The sequence below is a fragment of the Rissa tridactyla genome, chromosome 1 (genome assembly GCF_028500815.1).
Source record: "Rissa tridactyla isolate bRisTri1 chromosome 1, bRisTri1.patW.cur.20221130, whole genome shotgun sequence".
Taxonomy (NCBI): domain Eukaryota; kingdom Metazoa; phylum Chordata; class Aves; order Charadriiformes; family Laridae; genus Rissa; species Rissa tridactyla.
Window position 1 is genome coordinate 162163155 of NC_071466.1, and position 17632 is coordinate 162180786.

General features: G+C 43.3%; 1 protein-coding gene across 4 annotated transcripts; it reads left to right on the top strand.

The window, feature by feature from the left end:
* Positions 1 to 1440: 1440 nt before the first annotated feature.
* On the top strand, positions 1441 to 17400 carry LOC128912637 (cytokine receptor common subunit beta-like). 4 transcript variants are annotated; one of them, XM_054208938.1, is made up of 14 exons: positions 1441 to 1667; positions 2476 to 2638; positions 4662 to 4791; positions 6530 to 6714; positions 7034 to 7182; positions 8041 to 8212; positions 8298 to 8430; positions 8527 to 8687; positions 9560 to 9705; positions 9808 to 9982; positions 11004 to 11094; positions 11384 to 11453; positions 14667 to 14770; positions 15054 to 17400. In XM_054208938.1, exons 2-14 carry the CDS (start codon positions 2569 to 2571, stop codon positions 16249 to 16251), a joined length of 2784 nt encoding a protein of 927 aa, XP_054064913.1. In that variant the 5' UTR covers positions 1441 to 1667; positions 2476 to 2568; the 3' UTR covers positions 16252 to 17400. The 4 variants fall into 4 exon arrangements, with proteins under 4 accessions (XP_054064913.1, XP_054064921.1, XP_054064932.1 ...); XM_054208946.1 differs by having other exon boundaries at positions 2479 to 2638; XM_054208957.1 differs by having other exon boundaries at positions 2543 to 2638.
* The last annotated feature ends 232 nt before the right edge of the window (positions 17401 to 17632 follow it).

Here is a 17632-nt window from a genome sequence, read left to right on the forward strand (position 1 = left end):
GTTTTAGTTGACATTGTTTTACTAAAACGTTACTTCAAAGGCGTTGTAGCAATGCAGTTTAGGAAGGAGATGAAGCAATACGCAACGGTCATGTTAGTTATCTTACACCTTGAGATACGTAAGAGAATGCATTGTAAGTTTGAAGCCTAATTGGCCTGCACGGCCTGCAAAGCTTCTGGAGCACAGGATTACTCGTTACCTCTTCCTGGAGTTCAACAGAGCAAATAACATCTGAAGATTTTCACTGACAGCTGGATCCTGCGGTGCAACCAGCAACTCAGCAAGTCTGTCTGAAGATGGAGGAGCTGTTTGAGTGGGGAAGGAACGGGACGGGAAATGTCTGCTGTGAAACAAGAAACCTCTTTTCTAAAGGTGGGGGAAGAACACACATAAACTTGCTGGCCTCTGAAAATCACAGCAGGAGAATTCCTTTCTGCCTTTATGCTGTAATGCAAAGTAAATTCTGCCCATCCAGCAAAGTCGCATATTTTCTCCCTTGTCTGCAGGTTTTAAATGCACACCTCCTGAGAGTCCCCATGACACACAATTTCCTCAGATACTCTCATATTCTCCTTCTTGCTCTGCACGTTCCCCTTATTCACAGTATACAATTTTTTTTTGCCTTGTATATAGATGTAGCTCTTGTGAGAGCCTGACTGTGCTCACTATGGTTTTGGTCAGTACTACAGGGATTTAGAGAAGGTGTAGTAGCAGTGCAGGACAGCCAGGCATATTCTGTATCTGGGGACTCATCTTAGCTCCACGCCCGCCCCCCCCCCCCCCCCCCCCCCCGTAGTTTACCCCTGAGAGTGCAAATCTGAGTGTGTCTTTCCCTTATGGCTACCTAACTTTCCTATAGATCTTATCTTATTATTGAAGGCTACTGGGCTAAGCTTTAAAGCTGGATTTAAACCAGCATGGCTGCCTTGGATGCAGGATAACTTCTGATCAGCTCTTCTCACAAGTTTTCTTGTGTTTCCTCTACGTAGTATAATTAATTGTTGTTGAAATCGGTAAAACTTACTTTTTAAAATATTATTCAAGTTAAAGGGTTACAAAGATAAAGGTAGTTCTCCCCCCCCCATATATATATATGTACAAATAAACATAAAGTACAGAATGATCCCTGCCTTGAAGATTGTTTAGCCTACACTAAAGCAAGAAACAGCGCTGGAGTAAAAAACAGAGAATTCTTTCTTAGCCTTTCTCACTTCTGCTGCAGTCAATCCTCATTTTTTTTTTTTCTTTTTTCTGGAAATACATTAGTCCCATGATTTGGTAATTGTTACCATACAGATTGGCATTGACAAATTTCCTTCCCCTCCCTTCCCAGTTAAACAGTTCCATCTAAGTACGTGCTTTGGGGGGCTAAAATAGGAAGTAGAGACTTCCTATTTCACAGGCAATTACACAGACTTCCCTTGAAAGGGCGTGGTCTGCTTCGTCGAAAGTGGTATTTGAGGTGCATAGAAGATATAGCAGTTATTTTGAAGACTTACTTGCCAAGAAAATCCTGTGGTTGGTTTATACCTTCTGTCTCCAGTTCTAGGGAAGTGTGGTTTTGCTGGTTTCTGCATCAGAGGATTCTGATGCTGCGGGGGGACGTTGGACAGGGAGAGTCACCCGTCAGGTTGAATCATCTGCCTCACAGACAGCTCTGGATCCAGGTAAGGGAACTGCTTTCTCTCTGGGGAAAACAACCTGGCAGAGAATCTGCTCTCATATAATGGCTTTTGAATCATTAAGGGATTCCTTAGCTGTAATGTTTATTCAAGGACTCAACCAGCTGCTTCTGGTGTAAGGAAGAGGCATTGAGGAATTTGAAAGTCAATAGGAATTTAAAAGGAGTTTTTTCCATGCTCCCCTAATGTAGAAAAGAGTCTCATCTCTGTAACATACTTGAGTAGGTGAGTTTATTATACTTTTGAGAGAGCAATGAGAGATGACCAACCGTACTTGAATTCCAGTATTGAACAATGCAGTCCATGGTCTTTGAACCACTCAATCTACTCTCAATCTCTTGCAACTTGTTTGGGGAGCAGCTGGAAAAGTAGCATGTTGAAGAGAAATTGGAAAGTGAATGAATATGGAAATTCAATCCTATAGCTCCCAGGAGCTATGTGGTTGAGGATCATATTTTAAAGGAAAGATAAAACACAGAATACCATTGCGGTTCACTAGGAAGACTTTGAGCAAGAAGAGCAGAAGGGGGAAGGAATTTGAAGGCTGAGTTCTCTTCACAGATTAGGGTTGTTTCTTGCTGCTACTCAGCTGAAGGAATTCCTGCACTTCCTTGGAAATGTGCATTTATTTCTTCATTCTTTGCTCATATTGCAAGCTCACACAATAAGAAGACATAAAATTTATCCTATAATAAATACTTGGTAGAAGTTCTTTCTGAATGTCACTCCAGCATAAAGCCTAAAGAAGTTCCCTAATTCAGTTTCACTTCTCTTTATGTAAAATGAAAACAAGAAGCTACACAATAGGCCAAGCAAGAGAGTAGCCAGTGGGAAATGAAAACAATTGCCTTCTGAATTAGGATCAAACTTGTGCACAAAGGACAGTATGATCATGAAAGTGATTTTCATCCTTCTGCTGAATCTGGATTTGATCTTCAGAGTCCAAGCGATTAGAGGTGAATTTTAAATTTATATTCTCTTTTAGCCTTTCATTATTTCCTTTCTTTTTGTATCTGTCTCCTTCTTTCAGATAATGCTCTTCCTTATTTTCTGCTTGCTTTTCTGATGGCTTCTGCCACCATCTTCTATGCTATAGGAGAACAGACGTCTTGATCAAAACCAGTGTGTAGCAGATGCATGTGCAGACAAACAAGTTGTAGGTTGGTGGCATGGACAGGTGAAATACTGGACAAATGGATGAGATGAATAAGTTGACTGGTTATTGAGTGAATAGGGAGGAGGAATAGACCCTGACACTGAAAACATAGGAAAATGAAGGGCTGCTTGATTCAGACAGTAGTGTACAGGGGTAGAGACAAGTGGACAGACACAAGACGGGGAAGTGTGTGGGGACTATCAAAGGAACATCCAGATGACCTGATTTTCTTCTTATGGAGTTGCTGACAGATAAAGAGACGATCTGCCGTATCTGTTGCTGGTGTTTCTGAGTTTACTGTCTTTCCTCTTCTGAAGCAGAGAGCTACTTTTCTCTTTTCCCCTCTTTTTCTCCCCTCTTTTTCCCTTCCCTTCCCTTCCCTTCCCTTCCCTTCCCTTCCCTTCCCTTCCCTTCCCTTCCCTTCCCTTCCCTTCCCTTCCCTTCCCTTCCCTTCCCTTCCCTTCCCTTCCCTTCCCTTCCCTTCCCTTCCCTTCCCCCTTCCCTTCCCCCTTCCCTTCCCCCTTCCCTTCCCCCTTCCCTTCCCTTCCCCCTTCCCTTCCGCCCTCCTCTTTCACCTAATTGGATTTGGTGGAGCAGGAAATGGGAAATTTCTCCTTGGATCACCCAATGCACCGTGTCTACATCAAGACTAAACCTGTATCCATCCGAAACATGTCAGAATAAAAGTGTTGTCAGAAGGTGTGCCTCATGGACATCTCCTTTTTCCAAGACGGATGCCAATGCCTGGTGTCCACAGTAGCTAGGGGGGTTATGTTGCCTGGCCCAGGGTCAATTGCAGGACATGTCCCTTTGAGATCTCTGAGGGAAAATGTGTTACAGTGTGTCTCAAACTGGTCTCTTGGCATTCTGAGTCTTAGCCTTACAGTGAGACCATCCCCTTCTATGTAGGGTGCTCCATTTTCTGGTTATGCAAGGAATGCCATAGAACTTACTTTGCATTGGTTTTCAGTAGAAGATCAAAATAAAGTCCCTCTTATGCCTGCTAGCTAAGACACCATCATACTTTTCTGATGGGTTTTTGTGCCTGTAAAAAGCCCCTCAACCAAGCTGATAGCAGTTCCCATCAAGGAGAATTATTTGAGAGAGCTCACTCATGTTTGCATGCTGACGTCTCTGTCATCTGAAGGTCACATCCCAATAGTGCAGCCAGATATTACCTTCAGAGGAAATAAAGAGGAGAAGAAACAAACTTGCTTCATACTGAATTTACCAGGGGTGGCATGTGTTTTCCCACTTCACAGTTGTGAGGTTAAAAAAAAAAAAGTTATCCCTGCCGAGAGGTCTGGTCATTTCTGGGTCATAAATCTAGTTCCAAAAAAATTAGTTTGGGCATTCTTGTGAGTTATAACAAAATTCTTCCTAGAGCATCTCACTTTTAAATATGCCTTTCTAGTGTCATAACCTTTTCTAGTAGTTTAGTGGCAAAGAAGTCCTATATATCAACACACAAAGATGAAATGTTCACCATATGCCTGCTGACCATGGGATCTACCAATCCCTGGAAACAATCAGTGTTTTAAAAGGGATACTTTGGCTGGAATTATGTGCCTTCCAGGCAGAAATGGTCTCACCTCATTGTTGTTACTCATAGCTTGGTTTGGACACTTGCACATTGTGGAGATGTGCAGAATGGACACAACTCTGTACGTATTTTCACTAAGAGTCGTTTTCTGGTGCCATGAGGAGAGTACTGTTATCGGTGCCTTCCCCATTCTGCTGGCAGAATCACTGTACCTCCTGCTATCTCTCACTATTTCCATTTGTAATCGCTGCTTCTTTTTTGGCCTGAATTCTTTTCTCAGAGAGTATCCCTATGAAGAGCTTGAGCTGCTACAATGACTACAACTCACAGGTGACCTGCACATGGATGGAGCATTCAGAGGCTCATGCCCTCGTTGGTATGATTCTTTACCAAAGGAATGATTTTATAGAGTAAGTACCTGAAATGTGCTAGTGGAGATATTTTTACCACCTTTACAACTATTTTCCCATAATTTGGTTGTGGGACCATAGATATGAAAAAAAAAAATGGGGCACATTGGTTGCTATCAATAGAGTGGGGAAGATGGTGTCAGAACAAGTGTAAGCCTGAGTGTTGTTTATAAACCTAAAAGGGAGGAGACATTCCCCCTGTTATTTTGCCCATTTAGAGCATCATTGAGAGTATGGTTTCGATCACTTCTGAGAAACACGTCTAGACCGTCTGTTTGTGAGATAGAGAAAACTGGTAAGTTCATCTGTGCTATCACTTTTCCTCCCAGAGATACTGGTCTGTTTGTGACAGTATCTCTCTGTTACATCTGTTTCCTTATGAAAAGGGAACTGGATCACCAGAGTGAATCAATTGGGAGGAGAAGAAAGAACAGAGAGGGAGGAATAGTCAAGGGAGAGAGAAAGACAAAGATGGAAAGCTGAGAAGAAAAAGAATTAAGAGTCTGTGGATACAGGAAGGAAAGGTCTAGAAGGTCTTTGGAACAGGATCTTGAAGCTAATACTTCTGGGAAAAGATGGTATAAAATTACTTGGACCTTTGGAGGATTCTCAGGAACATTGTTACATGATGGAGTGTGTGGATCACATAGGAAACGGACAAGCAGGTATTAAGCGTGGACAGTCACACAGCTGAAATCAAAACGGCCAACGATTAGACAAGGTCAGCTCATAGATGCAAAATAGCTGACTAAAAGCCAAATTGTAACGTAATGCTGGTGAATAGATAGAAATATCTTCAGGACTTCATAACCCTTGGGCTGACCCTCATTTAAGGGTACACACATGTATGGTCAGTCTCACCCATACTTCAAGAATATCCCTGGTTTCCTTGCTAATCCCCAGCTTTTAAAAATAGCAATAAGGCTGAATAATGCTTGCTGACATATAGTTGGCTGGGAAACTCCAACCTATCCTGGAAGGCAGTATTTGGCCTTAGATATTCACAATTTAATATTTCTCATCTGAACTGGAACAATATAATATACTGGGCATGAAGCCATAAGCACAAACAAAATTCCAGAGGGTACAAAAAGAAGCAACACATCTCTCCAGCAGCTCGGGCTACTGCAAGCACACAAAGCTTGCTGTCTAGTTTAAAATATTGTTTCTAATTTTCATGATGCTCCTTGGCCTGGAGAAAGGCTATATAAAAGGATGATTAACATTCTGGATGAAGTCTTTAATGAATACGTAAGGTCCCTTGGCAGAACAGAACTACTAAGGATACAGAAGTACATTTTGATTGGAGAATTTTTTTTTAAGTGTCTTTCTGGGACTGCAAAATGAATGTCTTCAAGAAGCTAAGGACTATCAGAAGCTTTACTGCCTTTTACTGAGTAAAAACTGCATTTCCATGACATTATATTTCATCCTACTATTTCTCACATAAAAATATGAGATTACGTAGAATTAGGCTGAAAACTAACAAAAAATAGACTGGTACCAAAAGATAACATTTTGCTGCACAATTTTGAAATGGGAAGGTATTTGACAAAACCCTGGGGTTGAAAATGTTTGTCATATTAACTGATGCAAAACAGGACTACTAGGTACAGTGAGATATAAATGCCCGAGTAAATTATAATAACGTAATGGGATGGAAATTTCAGGCATTTAATTTTGCATTAACTATAGGTCTCCAAATTAGGTCTTCATAGATCACTTTCTCTATACACAGGGAGAACGAGGAGATGTTTTGCAAACGCCAGACAGAAAATGACTCACATGAGACTTCAGACTCCTATGTGCGCTGGGTTTGTCACAACACGACAGAAGGTTTTGTAATAGGGGTAAAAGATATTTACAGCTTCAAACCTAACAAGATACTTCAAGCAGAACTAAATGTTGATCTTTTCCAAAATGGTAAGGATTAAATACCAAATTCTCATTTTCCAGCGAATATTACAGATCTTTGAGATTGTATTTGTCGTTCAGTCAGGAAGTGAATCCCACTTCCATTGTGAAAACTGACGGAGTTCTGCATTGAGAGGACGGGGCAGGGAAGGGACAGAGCAAGTTTCCGGGAGCAGCTGGACCTGGAAGGGGGACTCAAGCAGGAGTTACTTGGTGTGGCAGGGATAAGATACTCTGGAAATGGGGAAGCTTACCTAGGCATTTTCTTCCCCTCTTCATGTCCCTGTCCTCACTATTTCATCTCATGGGTTGTACCTTCACCTTCCAGTTCAGACCCTCCCACCTCAAAACCTCTCGGTCAGCTCGATGACATCAGGAGACTTCTTGCTGACCTGGAAAGCAGCTGACGGAAGCCAAGGGCTGGGCAATGCCCTGGAGTACGAAGTCACTTACAAGCGGGAGTGGGAGTCCTGGGAGGTAAGAGCAGAGGAGCCGGGCTCTCCTGGTTTGGGCTGCACCCTCTTGGGCAGTCGAGAGCCTGTGGTGACCATTGTGTAAATGAGTGGCCTTTCCATTCTCAGGCACTATGAGGAGAGTCAACAGATGTTGTTTCAGGTCAGGCGGAAGGGGCTCTCTCTTTCTGTTTGCAAGTGACTTGTCCAGTGAAATACCATTTGTTCTGAATTGAATGCAAATATCTGTTCTTCACTGGAAAAAGCACTGCGCTTGGTTTTGAGTGGGAATTGATTTTGCCCTGAATGCCTCCCAAATGGAATTAAAATGGCAAAATGGCAAAATATATTTGAAGATGCTTCCCCTTCCAGCAGGGTGTTTTGTTTGATTTTTATTTTTTTTTTTATTTTTAAGGGTTCATATCCGTTGCCCTATTGTTTCCTTAGATCTGCATATGTTTCTTTTCTGTACCTGTCAGCCCAATCCTTAATTTTAAGGAGATGTATCTTGGCGAGATTCCCACAAAATTCTGCACTGACCAGCATTGTGAACTTGTGTAGCTGGTACTGAAGACAACCAGGGCTCTGCAAGCACAGAAGCTGGCCCGCCTGCCGCCTGGGGTAGATTGTCCCCGACAGTGCCTGTGCCTCACCCTTCCTGTGCCATGCTGGCAGCATGCATGCTGAAGCCCCTTTAGTATGGGAGCAAGGAGGACTGCACGACAGCGTGTGCACAGACCATCACATGTGTGGGATTGCTGGGAGATGCAGCCTGGCAGTCACCTCCTCTCACTGTTTCCCTGTGTTCCCTCCACCCCTCTTCTCCATTCCTTAACTCCCTAATTTCCTCCCTCCTCATTCTCACTCCTTTCCCCAACAACAGAAAGCTGCCTCCCTCGTGCTCTCCAACACCACAAGTTGCCGTCTCCACCACAAGGACCTTGTGCCGGGGAGCAGCTACGTTGCCCGTGTGCGAGCCAGACCCGGGCAGGCCAGTGGCTTCTCTGGGCAGTACAGCGAGTGGAGCATGGAGGTGTCATGGGAGACCCCTGAAGGTACCGTGGGACGGAGTGGGGTGGAAGCACTGGCTGAGAAGCCAGGCCTTTCCTGTCACAGACCTTGCTCTCCTCTTCTCTGAAGGTGGCCTTCAGCCCAGGAACCTTCGCTGCCTCTTCGATGGTGCAGATCGTCTGACGTGCAGCTGGGAAGTGAAGAAAGCGATCACCACCTCTGTCCTCTTTGGCTTGTTCTTCAGGGCCACTCCAGCATCAGCGTACGTGCTCTGCCTGTGGCAGCATGCCCGCGCCTCTCCCATGGAATTTCTCCCATTTTCCCTGATCTCAGCTCAACCTCTTTTTTCTCCTTTCAGAGAAGAGGAGTGCTTTCCTGTGCGTGAGAAGGCTTTGCCCCATGTCCCATATGTGATTCAGAGCTGTGAGATCCCTGTTAACAACTCCAGCAGCCAGAGCCAGTACCATGTGTCTGTCCAGGCCAAGACGGAGGAGAAAATAATTGAAGCCTACAAGAACAGTGAGTTGCTGTGTTGTTTCTTGCTTCTCCTGATTGTTTCTTGGAGAGATGTCTGTCTGGGCAAGTGGTGCTGAGGAAAAGTGGGTGGGAGGAGGAAGAGAGCGGGACTGATGAAGAAAGGAACTGGACACTGTGTCAAGTCAGAGGTCTAGGAGGGGTGGCTTGTAGTCATTGAGTTCCTCAGTGACACTTGTTACTCTGAGGAAGGTGGCAGCGGTGGAAGCTGCTGTGCAGAAATTTGGGTTGTGACCCAGAGCTGATTGGTGAGCGATTGTCACCCTGCTGACTTCTCTGTTAATAACCTTCATAAGCGTCCCAGCTGACAGGGAGCTGTGATGAGAGGTGTTTGTGGGGAGCGTGATTTCTCAAGAAGCCAGTGGAGCTCTTGCAGGTTTGTGCAGTGGCTCCTGGAACACTGCATGAGGTAGGACTCCTCTGCTGAGTGAGTTGTGCCAGGTGGATCATCTCTGCCTGCATGTATCTGGAGGTACTGGTGCTACTTTTCACAGACTAAAGCTGGGAGAGCCCCTGTAGTGGGTGAAAATATCAGGTAGTAGCCCCAAGAGAGCTGAAAATCTCTGGAAATGTGGCGGACCAGTACAGACGTTTCAAATATTGTTTTAGTGCCTTTCTGTACACAGGGACTGCTGTCAATATTAATGGATATGGATTTTCTGATATTTAATGTGTCTACTGGTTTATTGTATTGGACTAGAAAATGCAGATGCGGAGAATTAAGAAGTGTTAAAAAGCCAAGACTTACATTGCATAAAACAACATTGTTTTCAGTCTCTGGAAACTATTCACAGTAGTGAAAGGGAGTGCTGGACCAGTATGTTGATAAGTAATCTAAGACATTCCATGTGTTCCAGTTAAGGTGCTGCCACCTGCAAATGTGTCAGTAACAGTTACAGAGAACCAAGAGTATGAACTGAGGTGGACAAAATATGCTTTGAGATATAGCTTCATAAAACAGAGATACCAAGTCGAGTACTGGAAAAACAACCAATACAAAACGGTAAGTCTTGAAAGTCCTAGAGTCCTGGATTTCTCTTTGCTGGGCAAATTGGAAAGACAGTTCCTCTCACCTTCATCATTTGTGCTTCTTTCTTCTCCCTAGACTGCCCAGAAGTTAAATATCAGCAATGATGAACCTCCCTTCATCTTCACCCTGGAGATGCTGGCATCATCTACAGAATATAGGGGGAAAATGCGCGCAAGGGTGAATACGCCTCTGGATTATGAGGGGCCTTGGAGTGAATGGAGTGAGGAGTTCACCTGGAAGACTGATAATGGTACTTTCCATGCAGGCTACTTCTGTAAGGTTTTGTGGACTGTTAATGGCTGAATGCCTCTATAGAAAAATACATTCTCTCAGCTGGGGCTGAAGGTCGGTCCAGCCATGAGCTGGCTGGGGTCACTTAACAAGGTAGCTGTCCTGTCCACATCCTTGTAGTACAGCAGCAATGCTAATGAAGGAGGCGAGCAGGAATGACCTTTTAAGCTTGTTACCTATTTCCCTTCACAAGGTGAGTACAACCAGCCATAATGGCTTCCATACAGAAAACGAAACAAAGATCCTGCCCAAAAGATCATCCTTGTTTCCTGATTCCAGTAGTCCATTCTGCTATCAGTGACTGAAGAGCCTGAGATTGGAAGAAGACAGAATATAAGTCCTCAGTCTTTTATATTTGCAGAGTGACTCTAAAGTTGCATAAAACACACAGTAGAGTCTACTGGAGATAAAAATCTTTACATGTGTTTGCTGTTTCTGGACTTGGAGGCAGAATGTCAGCTATCATATGGTCTTGTGCCCAAGTTAATATGATCTTACATGATTTGTCCTGAGGACGTTTGTAGTGGTAAGACAGGAGATTTCATGAATGTACTCAGGAAGAAATTGGTATGTTGGTCATGATCAATTACAGCCATTGGCAGAGGAAGCTCGCTCTTAGAAAATCTCTGAGACCCCATCTCTTCAGCACTGCAGAGAGTAAGGCCTGAAGACATGTCTACTGTTCATGGTGGAGTAAGGTACCTAGCCATCTTTTTATTAGCATAAATTGTTTACTGTGATGTCAGTAAAAAATAAAAAAGAATCAGGAAAGGAAACAATGAACTTCTTTGGTCATAAGCTGTTCAGGCCACACTTGGTCACTCCCACTTTGGACGTTTGAAGGCCTCATGATCCTGTCCCGTGACACGATACCTATGCTTCCCCGATCTGCTTGCATGAAGAGAAACCAGAGAGAAAAACCTGTTACGGGAAGCAGCCACTGTGCAGGTGGATACCTTTTGCTCTTTTCTGTGTTTCAGTTCTGCCACCAGTGGTTCTCCCAGCGATGCTTCCAGCTCTCATCATCATCTTCCTAATAGCTGCTTATTGCAGCTATAGGTATTTCCTCAGGTAGGTCTGTGTTGTGACTAGGAGATATGGCAGCGTGTTGGCCATGTGGGCGGCATAAAGGCTGAGGCACTCCTTGTCCCCCATGAGAGAGAGGTCTATGTGGAGATGAGCCTTGGTGTGCGATGGGCAGCCTTGTGCGTGTCTGTGCAAGGGGGAGAGTTGGATGGTGACGTGCCGTGGCCTTGGTGGTGCCTCGCCGTTCGTGGCAGTGCAGTGTGTGAGGTGCAGTCTGTTTTGGTTGCAGTCACGGTGAGAAGCAAATCTTGAAAACTCTGTGTTGTTGTTGCAGGAAGAAGCAAATGTGGGAGGAAAAGATTCCAAACCCCAGCAAGAGTCTCCTGATTCAGAGCTACCAGGGGGTAAGAGAGAACTGTACCTTGAAGGGTGCATTATTTGTCTCTCTTATTCAGGACTTTCAACAGTCTTAAGAGCTCTTCTTGTCTCCTAGTCCACATTGAACAGATATCTTCATTAGTCTATGCCTTATTTTTGGAAGTTCTGGTCATATTCAACATAACTGTGTTCTTACATTTATACTAGTAGACTTTGTGTTGTGCTTGTCAGCATCACTGTGATTTAAAATCAAGCTAGAAAATTTTCAGTATTTTAAAATTTTAACTGACTGAAATAATCTAGTGTCATTAGCGAACTTTATCAGTTGGTGCCTTCATTCATCTCGAAATAGGAAGCAACACTAACTCAGTACCTTTTAGAATGGGGTGGTAGCCCTATTAAAGAAACTTTTATTTTAAGGAGCTGGATTTTCTGGAATAAATGTTACCACATGCATGTCTGTTACCAGGACAAGCATTCTTTATTGGAAATCGAGGAACACACTTAGACAGCATTTGGTCAAAGCTGTCTAAGTAGAATCTCTTTCCCTTCTTCCTCCCTTCCAAAAAACACCCAGCATCTGGAAAGGGTGGTATGGGCATCTCTAGATTTTGGTGGTAAAAGTCTTCCACTCTTGCAAGAATAGCTAATTCAATAACGTGCCCACCTCAACACAAACACACACAGAGACAGGCTTTTTTGTATGAGAGTTGATTCTCTTTCATGTTGATAAGGGATGGATTACAGTAAGTATAGATCCATGGTAATCCAATGAGTATAATTTACAACATGGCCTTTGTGTGCGATGAATGAGCACTTGCGGTATCTATATTTGTGTGTGAGTGAAGAGTTAATACATTTGTTAACCATTGAACATTTGTTACATTGCTGTAAAAAGAACTTTCATTGTAATGACCTGTTTTAATACATAATTTTCAAATAGATGGAAAAGACTAGGCACGGATTCTGTTGTGCCAGAAGACAAACTGGTGCTTATACTAAAGTCTCAAGTTAGTTTCTTTTGCCTGACCTCTACAGTAAAAACTGGAAACTTTTTCCTACTCTAAGAAGCACCTTAATAGCTTTATTTCCTATCCCCTACCCATTTTTCCATTCACAAGCACTCACCGCCTTAGTTTCATGGTGTTGAAAGATTCCATTCCTGCACTGAATTGCCTTATCCTAAATTTTGAAAACATCCCAGTAATTCTGTTTCTCTGGTCAGCTGGTACAGAAGAACAGTCATTATACCTCTATAGGTGAAATATTGCCCAGAGTGTCCTCATATGATGCTGGAAAAAAATAGACACTGCACAAAGCAGTAGCTTTGATCTTTATTGGTAGGAACCTGCAGCATCTCTATGAGCTCATTCAGGGGGCAGTTCATGTCCCCTGTGCTATGTAAAGTTGAATAGAATAGAATAGAATAGAATAGAATAGAATAGAATGGAATGGAATGGAATGGAATGGAATGGAATGGAATAGTTCAGTTGGAAGGGACCTACAATGATCACCTAGTCCAACTGTCTGACCACTTCAGGGCTGAACAAAATCAATGCATATTATTAAGGGCATTGTCCAAATACCTCTTAAACACTGACAGGAATGGGCCATCGACCACCGCGCTAGGAAGCCTGTTCCAGTGTTTGACCACCCTCTCAGTAAGGAAATGCTTCCTAATGTCCAGCCTAAACCTCCCCTGGTGCAGCTTTGAACTATTCCCACTGTCCTATCACTGGCTAGGAGAAGGGATCAGCACCTCCCTCTCCACTTCACCTCCTCAGGAAGCTGTAGAGAGCAATAAGTTTCCCTCTCAGCCTCTTTTTCTCCAAACTAGATAAACACAAAGTCCTTAGCAGCTTCTCATAAGACAATCCTTCCAGACCTTTCTCCAGCTTTCTTGCCCTCCTCTGGATGCATTCAAGCACCTTAAAATCCTTAAATTGTGATGACTGCATTGCTCTTTAAATGCCTTTCAGTAGCACCCAGTATGATCCTCTCCATTATTTTTCCAGGAACTAAGGTTAAACTAACAGGTCTGTAGTTTCCTGGGTCTTCCCTCATGCTTTTCTTGTGAATTGGAGTAACACTGTCTAGCTTACAGGTAGCAGGGACCTCCCCAGACTCCCAAGACCTTTGGTAGATGGTCAAGAGGGGTCCTGCCATAACATCCACTAGCTCCTTCAGTACTCTGGGATGAATCCCATCAGGCCCCATGGACTTATGAACATTCAGCTGATACAGCTGGTCCCTTACAATTTCAGTGCTCACAAAGGGAAAGTCACTGTTCCTGCACTCATGGTCCCCTGACTCAGAAGGACTAGGCAGCCCAAGGTCTGTCAGTATTATTAAGACTGAGGCAAAAAATGCATTGAATGCCTTTGCTTTTTCTACATCCCTATTAGTCGGGTGATCATCATCAACAATATTGACTAATGTTTTCTTTAGACCTCCTCTCACTATTACCATACTTAAAAGAGCCCTTCTTGTTACTTGATACAACACTATCCAGTGTCAACTCTATTTGAGCTTTGGCCTTTCATGTCTTCTCTCTGCATACGTACAACAGCTCTGTAATCTTCCTGTGAAGTCTGACATTGCTTCCAGAGATCACACAATTTATTTTTCCTCTTGAGCTCCAGAGGGAATTCCCTGTTCAGCCAAGTTGGTCATCTGCCCCGCTTGCTTGACTTACAACACACTGGAATTGCTCACTCCTGTGCTTTTAAAAGGTGGTTCTTAAAAACCGACCAGCACTTGTGGACTCCCAAGCACTCAAAAGCAGATTCTCAGAGGACACTGCCAAGTAGCTCCCTGAATAGCTTAATGTTTGCTCTCTTGAAATCTAGGGTAGCAACACTGATGTCCCTTTTTTTTCTCATTACTCAGAAAATTTTGAACTCAATCATTTTGTGGTCACTGTGGCCAACACAGCCACCTACCGTCACATGTCCCATGAGTCCTTCTCTATTCGCAAATAGCAGGTCTAGGAGGGCATCTTTCCCAGTTGGCTCACTGAGTACTTGTAGTTAGGTCAGTGGTAAGGCAATGCTGCCTTGAAGTAACCGTCTTCTCGAGAACAGAAGACACCTTCTAGTCATGTTAGTGATGTTGTACCCCTATTGCCAGATGCTGTAGGCTCTCCTATTTGTTTTCTGCATCCTTGAGAAAGGTATGGTTCTTGATTCTCCTGCCATTGAGACGTTGCTCATTTGTCATGTCTGCTTTTTCTTTTTCAGAAAGTACATTTAGGAAACTGGCCAACAAGCAGCCTGCTGGACTTCAACAAATACAACTTTTCAGAGAAGATGGAGCAGGCTAGCTTCCTTCAAGTTGTGGACAGGTGAGTGAACAGCACATTATAGTGACACTGTGGATGATAGTCTCAAAGAGTTCCTTAAGTCATCGCAGGAAATAATCAAAAGTTCTGTCACTAAAAAGCCTATACAAGTTGCTTTTGAGGAAGGGATAAAATTTTTTACTATCTGGGTTAGCTTGCTTCTCCAAGAAGTATTTTTTCTGACCCTATGTGTAGCTAGCTATGTGTGTTTTCAACTAAGCTTGTTTTATATTTAATGTTTACCATAATATCTCTCACGAGGAACTTTTAACTTTCCCACATTCAGGCAGATGAAGACTTTGGCAGAGTCCTCTGAAGGGCAGGCTAAAAAGACAGATGTTTCCCCTGCTGCACTGGACCTACAGAACTCATACCATGCTTTAAATGAGCCAGAGCATGCCCCAGTTGTCTGTTCAAGTCACATTGCTGGTCATTCCTTTCCTGTTTCAAGGAGAAACAGTGCTGATGCAGGTATTGCTTCCCAGGTGGCAGTCCCTTGCTTTGCTTTCAATGGTCCATACTTGTATAGCCCAGTGATGTCCTCCCAGCCTGATGTGCATCAGACCCTGGAAGTGGACCCAGTGGGAGTCCGTGAGAAATCAGTTTCCCTTCAGTATGTGACCCTCCCAAAAGAAGACTGTCCCCAGGCTCCACAGAAGCAAGAACAGCCAGGAGCAGATCCTTCACAGCCCTTCCTGCACCCAGATCAGAAGGAAATGATGCGTCACATAGACCATGAGCAAGAAGTCTCACTGGCCCCACCAGCCTCTGGGAAAGGCACGAATGTGAGAAGAGAAGAGCAGAAATCTCCAAAGGCTCTTAGCTGTATCACATCTCCTCAGCAGCGCCCCTTGGAGTACATCACCACAGAGAGCCTGTCACTGCCATCAGCCAGCGACTCCACCCATCCGCCACTTGTCACCGCTGGGGAGTTACCTTGTGACTCACAGGAGCCCCAGCCCTCCAGTGACCACTCTTGCCATGAGTTTTCTCCTGGGAAGACTGGTGTCATGGTTCCAGTATCAGGTCAAGCACCAACCTCTTCTCCTGAATTGCAGCCAGATACATTTGAAGACTATCTAACTGTCCCTTTAGGTCTCCATGGACACTCAGAACCCACAAAGATTTCTTTTCCCATCTTACAGAAGGGAAATGATCTTCTTAGAAAGCAGCCTTTGCCAGAGGGTAACTTGGTGGTGTTAAACCCTGACAGCACTGAACCAGTTTTCCTTTGCCAGGTTGGTGACTATTGCTTCCACAGCCTAAAATCCAGTGTGAAGATGGATATTAGTCAGGACGACCACCAAATCAAGAAACCTTCTGAAGGCAAGACAACACCTGGGAAGCCTGTATCTGATGATGAAGCCATCACTGGCAAGGAAAAGGATGTATCAAAAATGCAGGCTATTCAGCTTTTCAAAAACCTTAAATCAGATGATTACTTTTCCTGGCAACAATCTTTGAGGATCACAGAAATCTGTTAAGTGGGCAAATATTAATGAATATCAAAGTTACAGGTAACTGAAAGAGGTTGCAACTATCTGCTGAAAATGAACCCTCAAATCTAGAAACAAATAAACACCAGTTCCCTTTTCCAGCTTCCAGTCCAACATGTTGAAAGACTTGAAGTAGCTCAATATCCTTCGCAATGGCCTTCATAGATTTGGCATGCAAGACAATACAAATATTGTCCTTTGGTGCTTTTCAAATTTTTTGGCTTATCCACAATGAGCAGTTTAGCCTCCTCATAATCCTGCGACAGATCACAGTTATCTTGCAATAATACCAGATTGCCAGAAGCAAAACTTGTGGCAGGAAATGCAGACTTAACAGCATGAAATGCTATCAGAATAAGACACGCTTGGGAACCTTCCAAAGAAAACGTATATTCTTAAGAGCAATTTTGTTGAACTTTTGTGTGTGTATAAAATAGAGCTAAGAGTCACCAAGGAGCTTTCGTACCTCTACCTTTCCACTACTGGCATGAAATATGTATTGTCTAAGGTGAAGAAAACCCAGACAGTAATAGAAGTATAAATAAAAAATGAGAAAAAATTGTTGAAGTCCAGGAAACCTTTCTTAATGTTAAGGTACAGTGTATCACAGCGTATTCTAAGGGTAAGAATGAAACACTACTGGGATACATAAAGTGGGCTGTAGAAAACCATGGGGGAAGAAGATACATTACAGAAAGAAAACCCAAGGAATCGTAAGGTTCAGTGAGAGGAGTGGACTGGGGCAGGTAACAGAAAATGACAGACAAGAAATGTTGTGAAGGTGCACAAGCCTATATCTGCTGTGGTTTTTCTACTTCTAAGTATTGAAGTACTGCATTATTTTCTTGTAAGTTCATTGGCTGTTTATGCACGATCTAATTAATCTTAGCTATGTAATTTATTCTTAGTGGCTTTTTTTCTGAGTAATAAACTTTGTTGAGAAAGAGGAGCCATTTTTTTCTCAGTTCTGCTGTAAAGAAAGTGGTGCAAGGTAATAGCATTTGTTCAGAGCTGCCACTCTGTGATCAGTAAAAGGCTTTCGGTTCAGACCTGAAGGTAGGCTTGCATTCCCAAAAAACGTTTATTTTTTAAAATATAAAATTTGTACTAATAAAAAATATTATTTCTTCCTATAAATCTTTCCTTTCATATGTTAAGAGCATTGTGGTTACAATAACATTACTATTAGCTCATCTGATCAGGCCTCAAAAAATTCTGTGGGTTCAGCTATGTCACCTGTGAGGTAGGATGTTTTCTCCTGACTTTGCTGTATTTGACAGAGATAATGAGAAGGAGTTTTGTGTTTGTGCCAGCTGATTCCTCCTGCTGGGTTAATGGGACAGTGCTGATTCAGAAATTGCAGTGAAAT

Bases quoted from the DNA above. Each gene is read 5' to 3' on its own strand.
- LOC128912637 (XM_054208938.1), top strand. From the start codon at position 2,569: ATGATCATGAAAGTGATTTTCATCCTTCTGCTGAATCTGGATTTGATC. The intron at 11,095-11,383 runs GTAGGTCTGTGT...TTGTTGTTGCAG, and splicing joins AGCTATAGGTATTTCCTCAG to GAAGAAGCAAATGTGGGAGG. The intron at 11,454-14,666 runs GTAAGAGAGAAC...TTTCTTTTTCAG, and splicing joins TGATTCAGAGCTACCAGGGG to AAAGTACATTTAGGAAACTG.